Source organism: Sorex fumeus, unplaced genomic scaffold, assembly GCF_029834395.1.
Source record: "Sorex fumeus unplaced genomic scaffold, SorFum_2.1 ptg000030l, whole genome shotgun sequence".
Taxonomy (NCBI): Eukaryota; Metazoa; Chordata; class Mammalia; order Eulipotyphla; family Soricidae; genus Sorex; species Sorex fumeus.
Genome location: NW_026606087.1, coordinates 20290092 through 20307500, shown reverse-complemented (window position 1 = coordinate 20307500; position 17409 = coordinate 20290092). Strand labels below are relative to the sequence as shown.

Genomic DNA, 17409 nt, shown 5'->3' with positions numbered 1-17409 from the left:
ACCTGCTGGAGAGGGCTGCAGGAGCTCCGTGATGTGGCTGCCGACCTCAAGACCCGCTACCTGTCGGCCACCAAGGTGGTGCACCGGCCCATGGGCACCCGCAAGCACCTGGTACCCAAAGACCTGGACATCCGGCCCGTGAAGGACTCGGAGCTGGTGTATCTGCAGAGCTCACCCGACTTCTGCATGAAGAACGAGAAAGTGGGCTCCCAGGGCACGCAGGACAGGTAAGGGCACCCGGGCCCTTGGGGACGCACCCCGAGGGGCCCCCAGGAGTGGGGGAGGCGATGCCAGGGCCCCGGGGCTTCAGGAACGCGGCTGTTGAACATCGGGAGGGACCCTTGGGACTGGACGCTGGTGGAGGCCGCCTCATGGGAACAGATGGCAAGAGGCGGGGCGCATTCACCTGATGAATCAGTGAAGGACAAATGTCCCTATGTGCTCATTGAACAGTTGAGGAACTGAGGCTCAGGGAGGGGAAGGGGAATGTGGTGGGACGGGGACTGGGCAGCACAGCGGGGGCCAGGCAGGACATCCGCTGGGACAGCCACTCTTCAGACAGTCCAGCCTGCTGTAGACTGCCCCAACAGGCACCTACCCCTTCCGCATTCCCCATCAGAGTCAGGGCTGGGGCCTCCGCAGCCCTATCTCTGTCACTGCAGGGTCTCTACCTGAGAGGGCGCCTTAGGGGGCTGCAGACCCACTGTGTGCAAGACAGGGTAGGGTATTTTTTTCTTTTTTGGGTCATACCCGGTGATGCACAGGGGTTACTCCTCGCTCTGCACTCAGGAATCACTCCTGTTGGTGCTCAGGGGACCCTATGGGATGCTGGGAATCGAACCCAGGTTGGCTGCGTGCAAGGCAAATGCCCTACCCGCTGTGCTAATTCTCCAGCCCCAAGGTAGGGTAGGTTTGCAGACCCACTGTGTGCCCAGCGGGTGGGACTTCAGACCCACAGCGTGACCAGCAAGGCGAGGCTGCAGACCCACGATGTGCCCGCCAGGATGGTGCTGTGGACCCACTATGTGTCCGTGGTGGGGGGCTGTGGGCCCACTGTGTGCCCAGCAGAGTGGGGATGCGGACCCACTGTGTGTGTACCAGCAGTGTCTGCCAGGGATTTGTCCATCCTGAGCTGAGAGAGGCAGGCAGGCCCACAGTCTCACTGCTCTGGGAAGTTCTCCTTGTGTCTTCCAAGGAACATAGGAAAGGCTGGTCGGAGCGGGCGGCGAGGGCCTGCCAGCCAGGTTTCCCCGAGGTGTTGGCCGGGAACTCTTTTATTAAGGAGCCTAATAGCATTCCACAACACTCTTGTTCTGCGGGTGGAAAGAATATTGAAGCCGAAAGAGGGTGTCTGGGAACGTGTCTGGCACATAGTTGGGGCCCAGCCAGCACTTGCTTCCTCCACAGCCCACGTTCGTCTCCCAGAGTAGGGGGGCCGTGGGGGGGGGGGGGCTCCATCCGCATGGCCCCGGCCAGCGGCTCTGCGAGGAGGCCCAGGCGCCCATCTGGAGGCCAGATTGAGGGGGTCAGGAGGGCGAGGGTGGGAGCAGTTAAGGCCAGGGGCAGGAGGAAGCGGGGTGGGGACTGTCCACGGGGTCCGTGTGTCTGGCGGGAGGACGCTGCCCACCCTGACCTCGTGCCTCTTGGCAGGCTCTGTGTCTCCCTGGACCCTCCCCCGCTGCCGCATTAGGCCCCCAGCTTCCGGCCCCGCCTCAGCATCCCTGTCCCCAATGCCTCTCCTCTCTGGGCTGCCCTGTGCCTCATCCCGCAGTGCCAGCCACTGACTGACCATCTCACCCCCGGACTCAGCTCTCAGCTCTGCCTCTGGGTGGCCTCCGCCAGCATGTGTATCAATGCTGTAACAAAGAACCCCAGAATCCTTCCCCACACACTCGTGACATGCAGCGTCATGGGTTCAGGGGAGGGACAGGGACACCCCATGTTCAGACAGTCACAGAGGATGTCCCAGAGGCAAGGAGAGCCTGGTGAGGCCCTGACCCAGCCTGCAGATCCAGGAAAAATTCCTGGAGGAGGGGGAGGTGGTGTTCCCAGTTAGGAGGTTGGGCTTGAAGGAAGTTTTCTTCACTGAAGACAGGCGCACAGGTGCTGTCTCCGTGGGGGCGTCCTGGCCCGGACTGAGGTCTCATCAGCACGCAGGATTCCAGAGCTCAGCCCTCAGGCTCCTTCCGGGGGGAGAGGGGGGGCGTGCTCCCTCGAGTGCTCCTCCTGGCCTGTGCCACCCGAGACCCTCACTGGCCTCTCCCGGGGTCCGTGTCCTTTCTCCGGGTCCCTCCTGTCTCTGTTTACCCCAGACACCAGCAGAGGCCTGGCAGCCCCCAGCTCAGAGCAGCAGACCCTTCACTGGAGGCGCCCGGCTCTGCTGTGCTGCCCATGACATCCTGGGGCCCTGGCACTGACCTTCCAGTCCAGTTGGCCTGGAGATCTCTCTAGACCGGTGCCGGGAGCCCAGCCTGGGAGAACCCCCCTCCCCCCTCAAAAAAAAAAAAAAGTACAGTACAAGCCAGCTAGCTTTACTTCTGTTGTACTCAAATTAAACAAATTAAAGATTCCAGGGGAATGGTGCCAGAATGATAGTCCAAGCAGGGAGGGCGCTTGCCCTGCATGCGAACCCCAGCATCCCATATGGTCCCTTGCGCCCCACCAGGAGTGATCCCTGAGCACTGCAAGGTGTGGCCCCCAAACCCAAAACAAGCAAAAGGAAAGATTCGGTGGGAATCCACGCTGGTGGGTGAGCCTGGACCCTGTTGAGCAGGAAGCAGTGGCAGCACCGGGAGGACACGCCCCTCTGGCTCCCAGAACTGCCCAATAAGGACACACTCTGGGCGCGGGGAGGCGCGTCACTGGCCGGTCCCTGGAGCTGAGCTGCGGGGGGCTGGGCGCGCTGGGGTGCTGGGTGCTCCGTGGGCCTGGGCTCTGACCTCTCTCCCCGCCCCCCGCAGGCAGTGCAACAAGACGTCCCACGGCAGTGACAGCTGTGACCTCATGTGCTGTGGCCGCGGCTATAACCCCTACACGGACCGCGTGGTGGAGCGATGCCACTGCCGGTACCACTGGTGCTGCTACGTGACCTGCCGCCGCTGTGAGCGCACCGTGGAGCGCTACGTGTGCAAGTGAGGCGCCGTGGACACGCGGGCCGCGCCGGCCACTGCCCCCTGCCAGCAGGGCTGGACAGCAAAGGCACCGCCTGGACTGAAACTAAACTAACTGAGCCCGGGGTGGCCCTCGCGGCCACCCAGGCTGGCCCGAGGAGCCAGGGGCCGGGGGCCGGCGACCCCTCACGCCAGACACTCTCTCTGCCCGTGCCCCCCAGCCATCAGGACCCCCTCTGAATGTTCTGCCCGCAGAGCCCAGGCCATCCCGCCTGTCCAGGTTGGAACCCCCGAGCCCACCACCACATGGAACCACTAGCTTGGGTTGTAAATGTTTTTTTTTTTTGTTTTGTTTTGTGTTGTTTAATCTCTCTCTCTCTTTTTTTTTCCCTTCCTCTGGGATGTGGGAGCTACAGAAATATTTATAAAACAGCTTTTTCTCCCGGGGGGAGGGGGGAGTGGTTCGCCTCAATTCCTCCTTATATATTTTATATATATATAAATATATATAGATGATGATCTCTATTTTAAACAAGCGTCTGAAACAGCTGTATGGAATAAATGCCTCCTCGAGTGATCACGGGGGATCCTGGGGCCTGGCGAACCCGTCCCTGCCCCCACGCACATGCCCTCCAGCCCCCTCTGGCCCAACTGGCCGCTTCCTGTTCCTGGGGATGCCCACCTGGCTGTCGTTGGACCCAGGAGCTGCTTTGAGAGAACAGCACCCCGCACCCCACCTCCATGCCAAACCAAGGGGGCAAAGACCCAGGGCAGAGGCCAGGCAGACCCAGACCCCAGTGTGACCCTAGAGAAGGCTTTGCCCCACTCGAGCCTCGGTTTCCTCACTTGTCCAAGAGGGTGTTGGGTGGGCCAGAGCAGTGGTGCAGCAGGGAGGGTGTTTGTTTGCCTTGTATGCGGGCAACACAGGTTCGAATCCTGGCATCCCATACGGTCCCCAGAGCACCGCCAGGAATTCCTTCCTGCAGAACCAGGAACAAGCCCTGAGCATTGCTGGGGGTGGTCCCCAAACAATCCCCTCCCCCAAGAAAGCACAAAGAGGGTGTTGGGATTACAGCTGGAGGTGGGCAGTGGGGACTCGTGGGGTTCCTGTGGAGTGGAGGGTCTGGGGTCTTGGTATGGAGGGTGCTGAGGGGGTGGAGGAAGCCTCTGGACTCTGAGGCGGGGGGGCAGAGGCACAGATACTGAGCCCAGAGCCCTGGGAGGTGCTGGATGGGCTGGGACAGCCCGGGACCAAGTTGGGAGAGGCGGGATGAGGTGCTGGGGAGGGGCATGGCTCTGTCCTGCACGCACAGCGAGAGAACCGATTCGGGGGGCCTTGGCCGCAGGGGGCCCCCAGGCACCAGCTACAGATCACCCCTGAGGATTCTGTCTGCTCGACCTTCACTGACTCCTGGTGGGCGCAACTCCTGCAGCTCCCGACCTGCCCCTGGACTCTGTGCCACCACCCAGTGTCCCCTCCCTTCTGCCTCCTCTTCCCTCTGGGGACCCCACTGGAACCCCCGTTTCCCTCTCCACAGAGTCTTCTTTGAGCCTGGCTCCTGGCCAGCCTGGGGCCTTTGAAAGCAGCTCCCAGCAGCTGTCATTGTCCACTCTCCTTCCAGGCCTAGCTGAATGTCTCCTCTTCCAAGAAGCCTTCCCTGAGCAGCCCAGTCTGAGCCTTTGGCCTCCTCTGAGTTCCTGGGGCCATTGTGCTGAGTAAAGGCAGAGGAGACTTTGTCTGCCTGCCCCACCTAGCTAAGCTTCTTTCTGGGCTTCCTCATGGACCTGCCCCTTACACTCAGAAACCCAGAATCTGGAGTCCTGGCCAGACACAGTCCTGACCAGATAAAACAACACACGCTTTCGGGGCTTCCTCCGTATCTCTTTGGCTGTTTGCCTCGCCATGCAGTGCTCAGTGGGCCTGGGGCCTCTCCCAGACTGGGCCAACCAGGCCAACAAGAGCAGAGGATGTGGTACTGCACGGCTGGTGCCCAGGGGAGCCAGGCCAGCCCGGCAGTGCAACCTGGGCTGCAGCCGAGGCCCCGGGACGTCCCTGGCCAGTGCTTTGGCTCTCAGCCGGGGCAGGCAAGTGGGGAAAGCGGAGTGGAGACGCTGTCAGGAGGGCAGACTGATTAGTGGCCCCGTACTGTGGCCCTGGCCGTGCTCCCGCCGGCTGAGTACATCCTGACATCTGACAGGCGAGAGCATCGGGCCGTGCCGAGGGGAGGCACCTGCCCCACCCAGCGCCCCTCTGAGTATCCCCCCACCCTGTTTGTCTGATGCAGGGCCAATGCCGGCCCCTTTGTGACACCGCACGAGGATCTCCCGGTGTCACCTGGAGATCTCTGGCTCTAGGCACCTTGAGGTCTTAGAGTGAAAATCCTCAGCCTACCGGGTGGGAAGCTGCGGATGCCCCCAGACACCCCAAAGAACAGCCAAGCCCATTGGACTGTGGTGTTCAAGCTGGTCCAGCTTCTTCCTAGGGCCCCGGGTGGAGCCAGGGGAGATGGAACTAGGCGGAAAGGATGGTTCGGGCCCCCCAAGAGGCCGGGTGGGGGAGGCCAGGGGAGGGCAACTCCAAGGCTCTCAGGAGCAAACAGGAACTCGCTGAAGAGGGTGAGATTAGTGTGGTGGGAAAGGAGGGAAGAGGCAGATAAGATCCTCGGGGGAGACGGGGTCCGGCCTGAGAAACAAGTGTGGGAGGGGGTGGCCCCCACACACAGGCCATGCTGTCACCTGGTCCTGGCTGGCGGCTGTACTGCCCAGGCCCCGCCCAGGACCCCAGACCCAAGTGAGCCAGCCCAGGGGGGGTGGGGGCAGGAGGCAGGAAGGCCCCTCCCGCCCTTTGTCTCTGCCGCTGTGTCTGAGGAGCTGGTGGGAAGGGCAGAGCTGGGACCCCAGGCCAGACCCTCCCCCAGGCTGCCAGCCCACAGCCCACCCCCACTGCGACTGCCCATCCAGGGTGCGGGTCCTGCTGAGCTGTGCCAGCGGTCAGCCAAGGGGTGCCCTGCAAGCAGGAGGACTGATTCGCACCTCTGACCCTGGACGCTTGTCACAGGAACTGGGCCTCCCCAGGTTTTGGACACTATCTCCCCAGTGGACAGCAGATCCGCCAGCATGCTCGCAGCCGTCCTTCCCAACCGAGGACCACCCCCACCCCCGACTCAATGAGTTAGTACCCCTTCCCTGTGCCCTGAGCCCAGAGTGGCAGAAGGTGGAGAGACCCCAAGTCTCTGGGTGTTAGTGGTCAGGAGTGACCCTCACGGAGGGCTTCCCGGAGGTGGTGCTCTTTGCACTGGGTCTGGCGAGCTACTCCAGAGGAGGAAAGACCAGAGGGCTCTGTGTGGGGGCTGAGAGGAAGTGTCCAGAGCTCAGGGGCCAGAGGTCAGTCACGGGACCCCCGCCAGGCTGCCTGGGGTCCGGGGCTGGGACGTGAGCATTTTCCACACCGGGTGCTGGCTGCAGGGGTATCCACTCTCCACCGCCCGCCTGGCCGCCGCCCACCAGCCGCGACGGCTGGTTTCTGCCGAGTTAACGGCCTGGTTTTACAGGCCCCTTTGCTCCCTTAGCCCAGATCAATATCCGCTCAGCTCCCCGGCCTCCTCCCAGCCCCTTGGTCCTCATGCACTGCAGAGGCGGGGGGGGGGGGGGGGGGAAGCTCGTGCTGCAGCAGATGTTGTGCCCCCCTCCCAAGAGAGCATGTGGGGCTCAGCGCCAGCGTGCCTGGACTCAAAGACCCCAAACTCCTCCACCTGAGATGTCCTGGACAGGGAGGCCCATTGACCCCAAGAAGCATCCCAGGCCTGACCCAGGGGTGGGCAGGACATCCTGGTCGGCTGTGCTCCCCACCCCGGCCTCTGGAGGGCGCCCTCACTTCTGCTCACACCTGCCCTCCCAGGCGGCTGAAAGGAGGAGGGTGTCCTGTGGGCCAGGCGGATGCTTGGTGGGCAGAGAAGGGTGGGCCCCCCACCCTGGCCACACACTGACCTGTCTGGCCCGCTGCCCCACCTACAGCATCTGTCCAACCCGGTTTCTGCTCTTCTCTATGCTGGCCAATTCTGTGTATTCTCCTCCTTGTCGCCACCAAGTGGGCCGGAAGCCTTGGAACAGCCCAGGAGGCCTCGGCGACACTCCCCTGGCCAGACCCACCTCCAGCTGGGCGACTGCCCACTTCTGGGATTGGAGACAGCAGGCACGGCGGCCCGGGAAAGGCCGCGCACCCCGGGTCTGAGGCTGGGCTCAGGTCCAGCTCCGGGGGGTTCCCTCTGGAGGGTGCTGCTACCAGTGAGAGTGGCCCCTCAGTGATTCCAGGCCAGAAGAGCATGGGCCAGGCTGCTCCTGCGGGCACTCATGCCCGCCCAGCCTGCAGTGCCCAGCTCGTGCCCGGGGCTCCACCCAATCTCAAGGTGACTGTGTGGCGGCCCTGTGTCCCTTCTACAGACCTGAGGCCAGGTAGGCCTTGAGGGAGGAGCAGCAGAACCCCTGGCTCTGGGCTGTGGCTTGGGGGGGCATGGGGTGGAGCTTCCAGGGGCCGGGGTGCCGCAGGAGGGTGAACCCTGCACATGGTCCCCGACAGAGTCATGGTGGCCTGAGTAGCGTGTGCAGCACTGAAGGCCGGGGACTCTTCCAGCTGGGGTTACGAGATAAAACAGAGCCAAACAGCAGCTCAACCCGCCCCCCCCCTCCTCCCCCACTCCCAAGTGCTCAGGCTCTTCCTCTGTGAAGCAGAGACAGTCAAACCCTCACTGGGATGCAGGGAGAAGTGGGTACATGCGGGTCTCAGCGCTGTGCTGGTAGCCTTGCGGTGTCCCCACAGGATGGTCCTGAAGGGTCTAGGCAGGGCTGCCCATCCCCCTCCCCTGCCCCTAGGCCACCTCTTATGGGGTGCTGAGACCTAGGATGCAGCTCTGCCTTGCCACAGATGGGGTGCTTGAGTTGTGGCTTTTGGTGGAGGGGGGAGGAAGCTGGGCGGCTTTGGGGCTTCGGTGAGTGCTGTGGTACCCCCCTGAGGGTTCCTGTGGCAGATGCTGGGGCTCCTGGGAAGGCAGAGGCCACAGTCCCTAGAGAAACTGTGGGGCCTCAGCAGTCAGCCCCATCATTCCTGCCCCGCCCCCACTCTACCCAGGGGGAAACTGAGGCTGGGGTCTTCCTGTCCTGAGCCCCAGGCCTCTGCAGCCAGTGGGTGCCCTTGCCTGGACCCATCTCCGCTAGTCCCCAGCTCGGTGTCCACCCCCAGCCCCTGCCACGTGCCACACCCCAGAAACCAGAGCAGCCACACCAGACGGAGTCCTGGGTCTCGCCAAGCTAGGGAGGAGCCCAAATATTTAGTGTGTGTGGAAAGGAGCAGGGCTCAGATCATGCCCTGGGCGACGCCAGGAGCCACACCACAGAGGGGTGTCCCAGCCCACCCCACCCCTTCTTTTTCTAGCCCCTCACCATGTACTCATCATTCCTCTGGGCCAAGGGAGCCTGTCTTCAGGTTAAGTAGTTAACAGTATCGTTGAGTAGTGGCAGGAAGCTGAGCTCCCTGAAGTAGCAGTAGGCCAGTAACAGCAGGAGTAGGGGTCCCAGCAGCAGAGGCAGGAACAGCAGGAGTAATAGCAATAGAAGCAGGAACAGCAGGAGTAACAGTAGTATCAACAGTGACAGCAGGAATGATCCAGAGACACGCAAAAGAATCTTCGAACCGAGCAGCTCGCTGAGAAATGCCTCCGGACTTTAAGCCAGGCCGACTATACCAGAGTGCCTCAGACAGGGGCAGGCGTCGTCCCTCCACCTGCCCCCTAAAAGCCCCGGCAGCCGCCAACTTCAAGAACCCAGTGACAAGTGCAGGTATGCGGGTTCAGTGACAGCAAACTCCAGGCCTCAAGGGATAGGGGATGGACTAGTCCAGCTGCTACTTAAGCTTCTAAACGGCCATGATCCAGAGACACACAAAAGAATCTCTGAACCAAGCAGCTCGCTGCAGAGATTTCTCCACACCCTAATTATCTAAAATTTTAGAATTCCAGGAGCATGCTGCCACTCTCGCGGCCGCAAGATATCTTATGCTATTCATAACAAGCAATACAAAAGAGAGTATGGAGGAGATTGTCTGCCATAGAGGCAGGGGGAGGGATGGGATGGGGGGATACTGGGGACATTGGTGGTGGACGATGTGCACTGGTGGAGGATTGGGTGTCTGATCATTGTATGTCTGAAACTCAAACAGGGAAGCTTTGTAACTGTATCTCACGGTGATTCAATGAAAAAAAATTAAATTAACATTATAAAAAAAGTAATGTGGCGTTCATGCCAAATTCAATCAGCTTAATCAATGGCTGAATAAATTGCAGTACTCCTACATTAAAAAAATAGTAACAGCAGGAGTAATAGTAGTATCAACAGTAACAGCAGGAGTAATAGAAGTATTGACAGTAACAGCAGTAGCAGTAGTCATTGGAATTGCAGGAGCAAAGGCAGTAACAGCAGTGGCAGGGACAGTGACAGAGGCAGGGACAGGGTCCTTGCACTTCTCCCCAATCTTTTGGGATTGGTTCTTCCTGCCCCATCTACCAGGGTTCTGCCTCCCCACTTTGACTGGGGGGGGGGCTGGGACACCCTCCCCCACCCAGGCTGAAGATATCCCTGGGAGGGAGCTCCTGGAGGCAGGGTTCCCCAAGGAGGAGTTCATAGGTCCCCAGTGGTGACCCCTGAGTGCCCCTCCTTCTGGAACCAGACTCAGCCTACCCTCCCCGCAGACCCCCTGCTCTAGGTGCTTTGCGAGGCCCGACCCATTTCTTTCATGAGGTTCAACTCTCTTCCAACTTCTCATCTACACTGGTCACCAGACTTTCCACAGATGGGAGGGGTGTTCCCTAGGATTGTAATGGTCATCTCCTGAGTGTAGGGTAGGACCTCAGGAATTCTGTCAGTCTTTCTCAAGAGATGACAATGAGGTGCGTGAGATAAGCTAGTAGGTAACGAATGCATGGAGAAGCTGATGGGGAGGGAGGTGGGTGGTGGGTTGATGCAAAGAAAGATGAATGTTTCCAGGGGTGGATGGATGATGAAGAGATGATTGGACAGATGGATGGGTGGGTGGATGGAAGGATAGAAAGTGGGTGGATGGATGGATGGATGGATGGAATGATCTATGGATGGATGAATGATTGGAAAGATGGATGGTTGGGTGGATGGATGGATGGATGGATGGATGGATGGATGGATGGACGGACGGATGAGTGGAGGGCTGGGTGGATGGATGGGTGGGCGGGTGTATGGGTGATTGATGGATGATGGATAGAAGGATGAAAGGACAGAGGGAGAGAGGTGGATGAATGATTGGATGGGATGGATGGATGGATGGAAGGATGGAAGGATAGATGGGTGGGTAGATAGATAACAGGTAGATGGATGATGGATGGAATGTTGTTTGTTAGAAATCAGACAACACTTCTCAGGGAAACCTTTCCTAACTGGAAGGAAGTCTAGAAATATTATTCCCATTAATTCTATGAGAAAAAAAACCTTTTTTTTTTTTAGTATTTCCAGACATCCCAAATAACCTACCAACTTATACTTAATAGAAATATTCCCATCTCCAGCGAGATAGCACAGCTTGGAAGGCACTTGCTGGGGGGACCATATAGGGTGTTGGGAATCAAACCTGGGTTAGCTGCATGCAAGGCAAGCACCCTACCCACTGTACTCTTTCTGAACCCCACTTTCCTCTTTTGGTGGTGTGTGGAGGCACAACTAGTGATGTTCAGGGGTTACTCCTGGCTCTGCACTCAGGACTCACTCCTGGAGGGACTCAGGGGACCTATATGGGATGCTGGGAATCAAACCCAGGTCAGCCACGTGCAAGGCAAACACCCTCCTACCCATTGGAGTATCACTCCAGCCCCCCTTTCTTCTTTTTAATTCCTTTTGTTACAACCTTTGAACAAGAACGTGATTTAAGCATCATATTTCCATTCACAAAAAAATGCTCAGAGTTACTTTCTGGTCTTGAATTTTTCAGCCAGTCTTGGCGGTGCTGGGGGCCCCCGTGCAGTTCCAGTGTGGAATCTGGGGTTCCCGCCTGCACTCTGTCCCTTTGAGGCATCTCCCAGCCCCTGCACTGCTTTTGAACAGCTTTCCCACACACCCAGGGAGGCGTAGCGTTTGCTACTCTCAACAAGCGCTCTAGAGATAGTTCCTTCATTGAGCTTGTTCCACTCAACATAGTCATTTTTTAAAAATGCTTTTATTGGTTGAGGTTCTGTGGTTTACAATACCATTTATAATGGTTTTTCTCAAGTACACAATTCCAACACCACGCCCATCAGCTGTGTACCCGCCTCCCTTTCCCAAAGATCCCACCCCCTCCCTCTCCACCCCCACCCCCACTCCCCCAAACCAACTGTCTGGATCAGTTCCTTTGGCCTTCAGCTGCTACCTTGCTGAGGGTCTTTACGTCCCAACTATGAGAGGGCTTGTTTTGTGTCCGCCCCTCTCCTGCCTGCCTCACCTCCACACCCTCCTGACCCACCCACTTAAGACACTCATTTCCAGACGCCTGGAACATGCACTTGGTAACTCTGGAGTGTGGAAGGTTTGCAAAGAAGAGGGGGTTCCTTCCATCAGCCCCCATCAACACGCCGGTATAACTTAGCGCATCGTGATCAGTGGAGTCTGAGTCCTTAAAGAACAAAATCCAAATCCACACGGGCACCTTGTGGGCACGGTGGCAGGAAGCCTCGAACACATGCTCTCTCAGCTCCTGTCTCTGTTCCTGCTGGATGCCCATCAGCCTTCAAAGTGAACCCCCTTGGATGGTGGTGCGAAGGACTCGTGTGCCAGTCCGGCATGGGGGAGGCCCGGGCTTGATTTCCAGCATGGCCTGGCATCCGCCGGCAGGCCCTGACTGCACCAGTTGTGGTCTCCAAGATGCCCAGCAGGGCTGCAGGGACAGTCTGGGGACTTGGGCATGTGCTTGTACGTGGCCGACCCCAGTTCCCTCCTGGCACCTCGGGTGCCCCTGGCACTGCATCCTCCTCCGGCCTTGCCCTGACCAGATGGGACGAGGGGGCGAGGGTGTAGTTTCCTGAGCATCATCTGGGTGAACAAACAGACCAACCAAACCCACCCAGGGGGCACCCCCTCCCTGAATCCCAGCAGCTCTCACTAGCTGGGGGTGGGGGGGTGTTGGCCAATAAATTCTCAGTTCCGGGCCCTATTCCCCAATGTTGCTGCCATCTTAGCGGTCCTCCTGCTGGGGGTCTGTGTGCCAGAAAGAGAGGCGCCTGCTCCTGGACCCCCCTCCCTCCGCTCTCTCCTCTAACTGGGGGGGGGGGGGAGGGCAGCGCTCTGAAAACAAATCCCAGGTCTGGGGCTAGGAAGTGGAGGGGAGGTCTTGGGTGGTGGAGTGGCCTGGGGGGCAGTGAAGAGAGGTCTGGGGGGAGTGGAGAGGTCTGGGGGAGTGAGGAGAGGTCTGGGGGAGTAGAGAGGTCTGGTCGTTTTTTTCAGCCCTGAGGCTGTACCCAGTTCTCTGTCTGTGCCAGCTGACAGCCCCCATTGTCTCCACCCCAGCCCCCCGCCCCCGCCCATGTGCTCAGGAGTCTGCTCGCGCCCGGAGCCCAGGGTGTCCCTAGGGCCTGCTGGCTGGCGGGTGCCCAGCCCTCATCATTGTCCACTTCCCCAGAATGACCCCTTGCTGCGCCCACGTATTCCTTCCCCCAACAGCCCCCTTGGAGACAGCTTCCCCCACCCCGCGGCCCACCCTGTGGTTAGGTGTCCTCTTCAGAGGCTGCTCTGGAATCTGACAAGACAGATGTATTTCTGGAGCAGGACGACGGGGAAGACTCATTTGTAACCCGGGGCAGCAGGATAAGGAAGGAGCCTTAAACAAGGGCAGGGTGAGGGGCTGGTGGCAGAGAAGGACCCGCCAGGGAGGTGGGCACAGGGAGTGGCCAGACAGTGGGGGCGGGGCATGGGGTGGTCCAGGCAGCGGTGGGGGTAGGGTGGGCTGTGGTGGCTGAGCGAGGGGAGGAGGTGAGGGGAGCACCGGGGCAAGAGTGGGCCGAGGCCCCACGTGCTCCTCTCACTCATCTCCGCCCCGATCCGAGGCAGCCAGGGAGGGCACCTGCCCCGCCTCTTAGCTGGGAGCTGACTCCAGGGTGCCAGGGGCCACGGCAGCCCCCCAGCTCTGCTCCCCATCTGCCCATAAATCACTCTGACGCCCCAGGAGGGGGCAGGGACGGGCCCCCTGACCTCCCTCCGTGGGCGGCCGGGCCCCAGCCCCAACTCCTGCCGAGCTTGTGGTTCTTGGCGGCGGATGCTGGCAGCCGGGCCGGGACCCTGGATCTTGGGCTCGACACCTGGGGAGGCCTTGGCCTTGGGCCGAGGAGGGGGTGTGGGAGCCGCAGGGGCCGGGTCAGGGGAGCTGGCTACCAGCGGAAGGGGTGGACGCATCACGTTTGCTGCCCTCACAGGAGGCTGACAGCCCACATGTTCCCGGGCGGGGGTGGAGGCGAGGGGAGGAGCTGTGGGGTCTCCCTCAGCCCAGGTTCTGAACCAAGGCGCCCCAGCCACCTGCCTTCACCCTCCCCCACGGGGGTCAGTACCCAGCAGGTGTTGGGGGGCTCTCAGGGGAGAATCAGGGCTCCCCACCTTTGCCTGCACAGACCGGGGGTGCTGGGGCGGGCCCCACCATAAGGCTTGGGGGGAGCTGGGGTCCCCATCAAACCACTCCATGGTGTGCACTCAAGGCCTTGGACCCGCCCACCCTCCTCGAGGACCCCAATGCTGCCTTGTATCTTGGACCCCAAAACCAGGTTCAGGCCAGACACTCGTCTGCCAAGAAAACCCTCCCACCCCACTCCTGGCGCCCTCCAGACTGGTGACGGTCTTGGGTCTGCTGGCAGTGATGGGCAGGAGCACGGAGTTGGGGGTGTGGGGAGCCACAGGAGGCCGGGCCGGCATCTGAAGCTCAGAACCTGTTGGGTTAGCTCAGTCAGGCCCCCCGCTCTCACACAGGCACTCCCACGTCTGCCCATTCTCCAGGGCCCTCCGTCCTGACCTGTGCTCCAGACTCCCTTCACACATAGGCATCCCTCACAACGCCCCCCCTCGAGCACAGTGATGGGTACCAGGTGGGATGCGGGAGGCCTGTCACTTTGAGTTTTCAGGGTGTGGAGCCTGTGGCAGGGTGCCCTGGAAGGGGCTGTCTGAGCCCGCCTCGGGCACAGTGCTGCCCTCTCTGATCCTGTTTGCCCTTCTGGGTCAGAGACTCAGCCCTGCAATGACTGGAACCCCCCCAGTGGCCCCCACTTCAATTGAGAGCTGCTGGGAAAAGGCGGGGGTGGGGGGAGGCTGGGGCGGCCCAGCAGGGTCTCCTGGGGACTGGCATGGGGTGGGCAGGAGGCGGTGGGAGTGGCCAGAGCGGGGCTGGCGGGTGTCCAGCCTCACCACAGGCCCCCGGGCCCCTAATGGACCCCACAGAGGCTGCCTGTCAAGGCCTCTTGCCTAATTATCAAATCGTTCCCAGATCCCCTCCCGCGGCTTCAGGCGGCCCTGCCCGCCCCCCCCCCCACCCTACTGTATCACAGGGCGGTGGGGGCCGGGGTGCCCGGCGCCCCCAGTCTCAGCTCCTGTCCCCCACCTTCGCTGAGCACCAGCCTGTCGGTCCCAACCCCCGGGCGGCTGGAGGTGCGTCATGCCCTCGGGGAGGGCCCCTAGCTCCCCTCACGGGCCCCCCTGCCCTCGTGCCGGGGACCGGGCACGGCCTCCTGGGCGAGGGTGACGGACCCCCACGCACCCGCGCGCGCCCCACACAGATGCGCATGCCTGCGCGCGGGAAGCCCCATCTGCCGGCCAGGTGCGCCCCAGCTGCTCATCAGCGCTTGGAAGGCGCTGCTGGCTCAGCGACCCCCGGGGGGAGAGGGACAGCCAGAGGTCACCGGGGTTCCCACCGCTCCCCCCGGTGGCCCCCTGCGCGAGCTAGGCCCTCCTCTCAGCCCAGGGGCTGCACGCGCCCCTGTCCCACTTCCCCATGGGACCGGGTCTCAGAGAGGACCTAGGAGTGTGTGTGTGGGGGGGGGCGGGGTGCACCCCACCGCACTCCCTGGCAGCCCTCCTCACCCTGTCCTGCAGCCCCAGGTGTCCTCAGACTCCGGGGTCAGACCTGGCCCCCAGTCTGAGCTGCCCCCACCTGCAGGCGGGAACTGGGGGTGCCCCCGGGATGGGCTCAGCTGCTCGGAGTCACAAGGCTTGTCCCGGTCCCTGGAAGAGCCCCACACCCCCCTGACGTTCTGAGCCTGGAGAATCCTCTCCTGGGGGTGGGGGAGCTAGCAGCAGGGGTCCCAGTGTGTGCTCTGCGGCCAGGCTGCGTGAAGCTGCTCCCTACAGGCAGGGTCCTGGGGACCAGGAGGCCAAGGGGGGTGGGGGGTGGGGGTGGTCACTGCTTGTCTTGACTCGGTGCTGACCTGGCATTCCCCCTCCGCCCCCCTGAGACTGGGGTTTGGAGTGTTGCTGAGGCTTCCAAAGGCCCTGGCCGTGGGAGGGGAATGTGTTGCCCTGAGGGTGCCCCCTGGCACGCCCATGAGCAGCTGAGCTGGCTGGGCATCAAAGGACACCAACAGCGGGGGTGACTTTCCTGACCTGCAGCAGCCTGCCCCCGGGAAGCGCTGGGAGGGGCCTGTGGGGAAGGCTGCAGGGAGGCGGGATGTGGTTCAGGGTGCGGGGTGTGCCGGCCTCTGCTCTGATTCATCCAGGGGGCCCTAGTGTGAGAACCCATTTGACAGATGGAATCACCGAGGCCCCAGGATCTGTCCTCTCCAGGCCTCCTTCCACCCCATTTCCAACTGCCAAAATGGGGCTACTACCTGGGAAGTGTAGAGAAGCATCTAGGGAACTGCAGGAGCGGGTGCTGCATGACACGTCTGGCCAGGTGTGGCCTGTGGCCTGGCTTAGTTCCCCGGTCTGTAGGATGGGTGGGTGGCTCACCTCTCACAAGGCTCCCCAGGCCCGGGCGGGACATGGGAAGGCCCAGAAGGTCCCAGCAAGGAGGCCTCCAGCTTCGACTGGGCGGGCCTCCGCCAGTGGGACTGATCAAAGCCAGACCCGGCCAGCCCTGTTTCTGATTTGCGGGACTGAAGCCGCCAAGAATCTGGTCCTGGGTCTTTCTAGTGCATAGCTGAGCTCCCGTGGGGTCCCCGGCACGGAAGACTCTGGTTTCCTCTCCTTGCAGGGAACTTGGCAGGGGAGGTCTGGGGGAAGGAGCCTGTGCCTGCCGGTGCTGGGTGGGGACGGAGGGCCCAGTGGTCAGCGCTGTGGGGCTGCTAGCTAGGACCCCTGTATCAGGGACTGACTCCATCCCCCCACCCTGCAATTCCTGCAGCCCGTAGGGCTTCGGGGCCCTCTAGCACTCTGTGGCAGCCAGGACCCTCCTCAGAGCTGCCCCACCTGGCCTGTCTGTTGCTCCTTCTGTTCTTAAATGAAATGTGTGTATGTGTGTGTGCATGTTATGTGTGTGTGTGCGTGTATATGTTGGTGTGCATGCATGTGTATGTATGTGTCTGTATGTGTGTATGTGTGTGCGTGTATTTGTGTGCATGTGTTTGTGTGTGCATATATATATGTGTGTGCATGTGTACGCAGTTATGTGTGTATGTGTGTGCCTGTATGTGTGCATGTGTGTGCATATATAAGTACATGTATGCATGTGTGTATGTGTGTATATGCATGTGTATGTGTGTAGGTGTGTATATGTGAGCACATATGTGCTCATGCATGTGTCTGTCTGTATGTGTGCATGTGTATATGTGTATGTATGTCATGTGTGTGCATGTGTGTGTTTATATCTGTGCGTGTATGTATGTGTGTGCGTCTGTGTATGTGTGTATGTGCATGTGTGTATATGTGCACATGTGTGTTCATGCATGTGTGCATGTGTGCGTGTGTATATGTGTATGTGTACATGTATGCGTGCACGTGTGTGCATGCATGTTTGTGTATGCGTGTGTAAGTGTGCGCATGTGTGCTCATGTGTATGTGTGTATGTGTGTGTTTCTGTGTTTCTGTGTGTGTGTATGTGCACATGCCCTCAGTCACTAGGGATTCTCAGGTCAGGCCTTGCCTGCTCAGTCAGGGGCTTTGTGGCATCCACAACGGGCTCTGGTAGCCATGGCTGCGAGCTGAAGGTAGGGGAAGGTGTCCCCACAGGTCCACAGGAAGCTGAGCCAGTGGACTAGTGAGACCCCCAGCCTGTCGCTTGTTTTGTTTTGTTTGGGGCCACGCCCAGTTGTGCTCGGGGCTTGCTTTTCGCTCTGTGCTC

The 17409-nt window shown here is 60.6% G+C and overlaps 1 protein-coding gene across 1 annotated transcript in view; it reads left to right on the top strand.

Annotated features, from left to right (window-relative positions):
• Window positions 1–3332, top strand: part of WNT11 (Wnt family member 11) — a 17954-nt gene extending 14622 nt beyond the window's left edge. The window contains exons 4-5 of the mRNA XM_056116199.1: window positions 1–227; window positions 2961–3332. The exon at window positions 1–227 is cut by the window's left edge and continues 66 nt beyond it. Coding sequence (XP_055972174.1) covers window positions 1–227; window positions 2961–3135 — 402 coding nt within the window. The 3' untranslated portion in view covers window positions 3136–3332. The remainder of the gene's footprint in view (window positions 228–2960) is intronic.
• Window positions 3333–17409: the final 14077 nt, after the last annotated feature.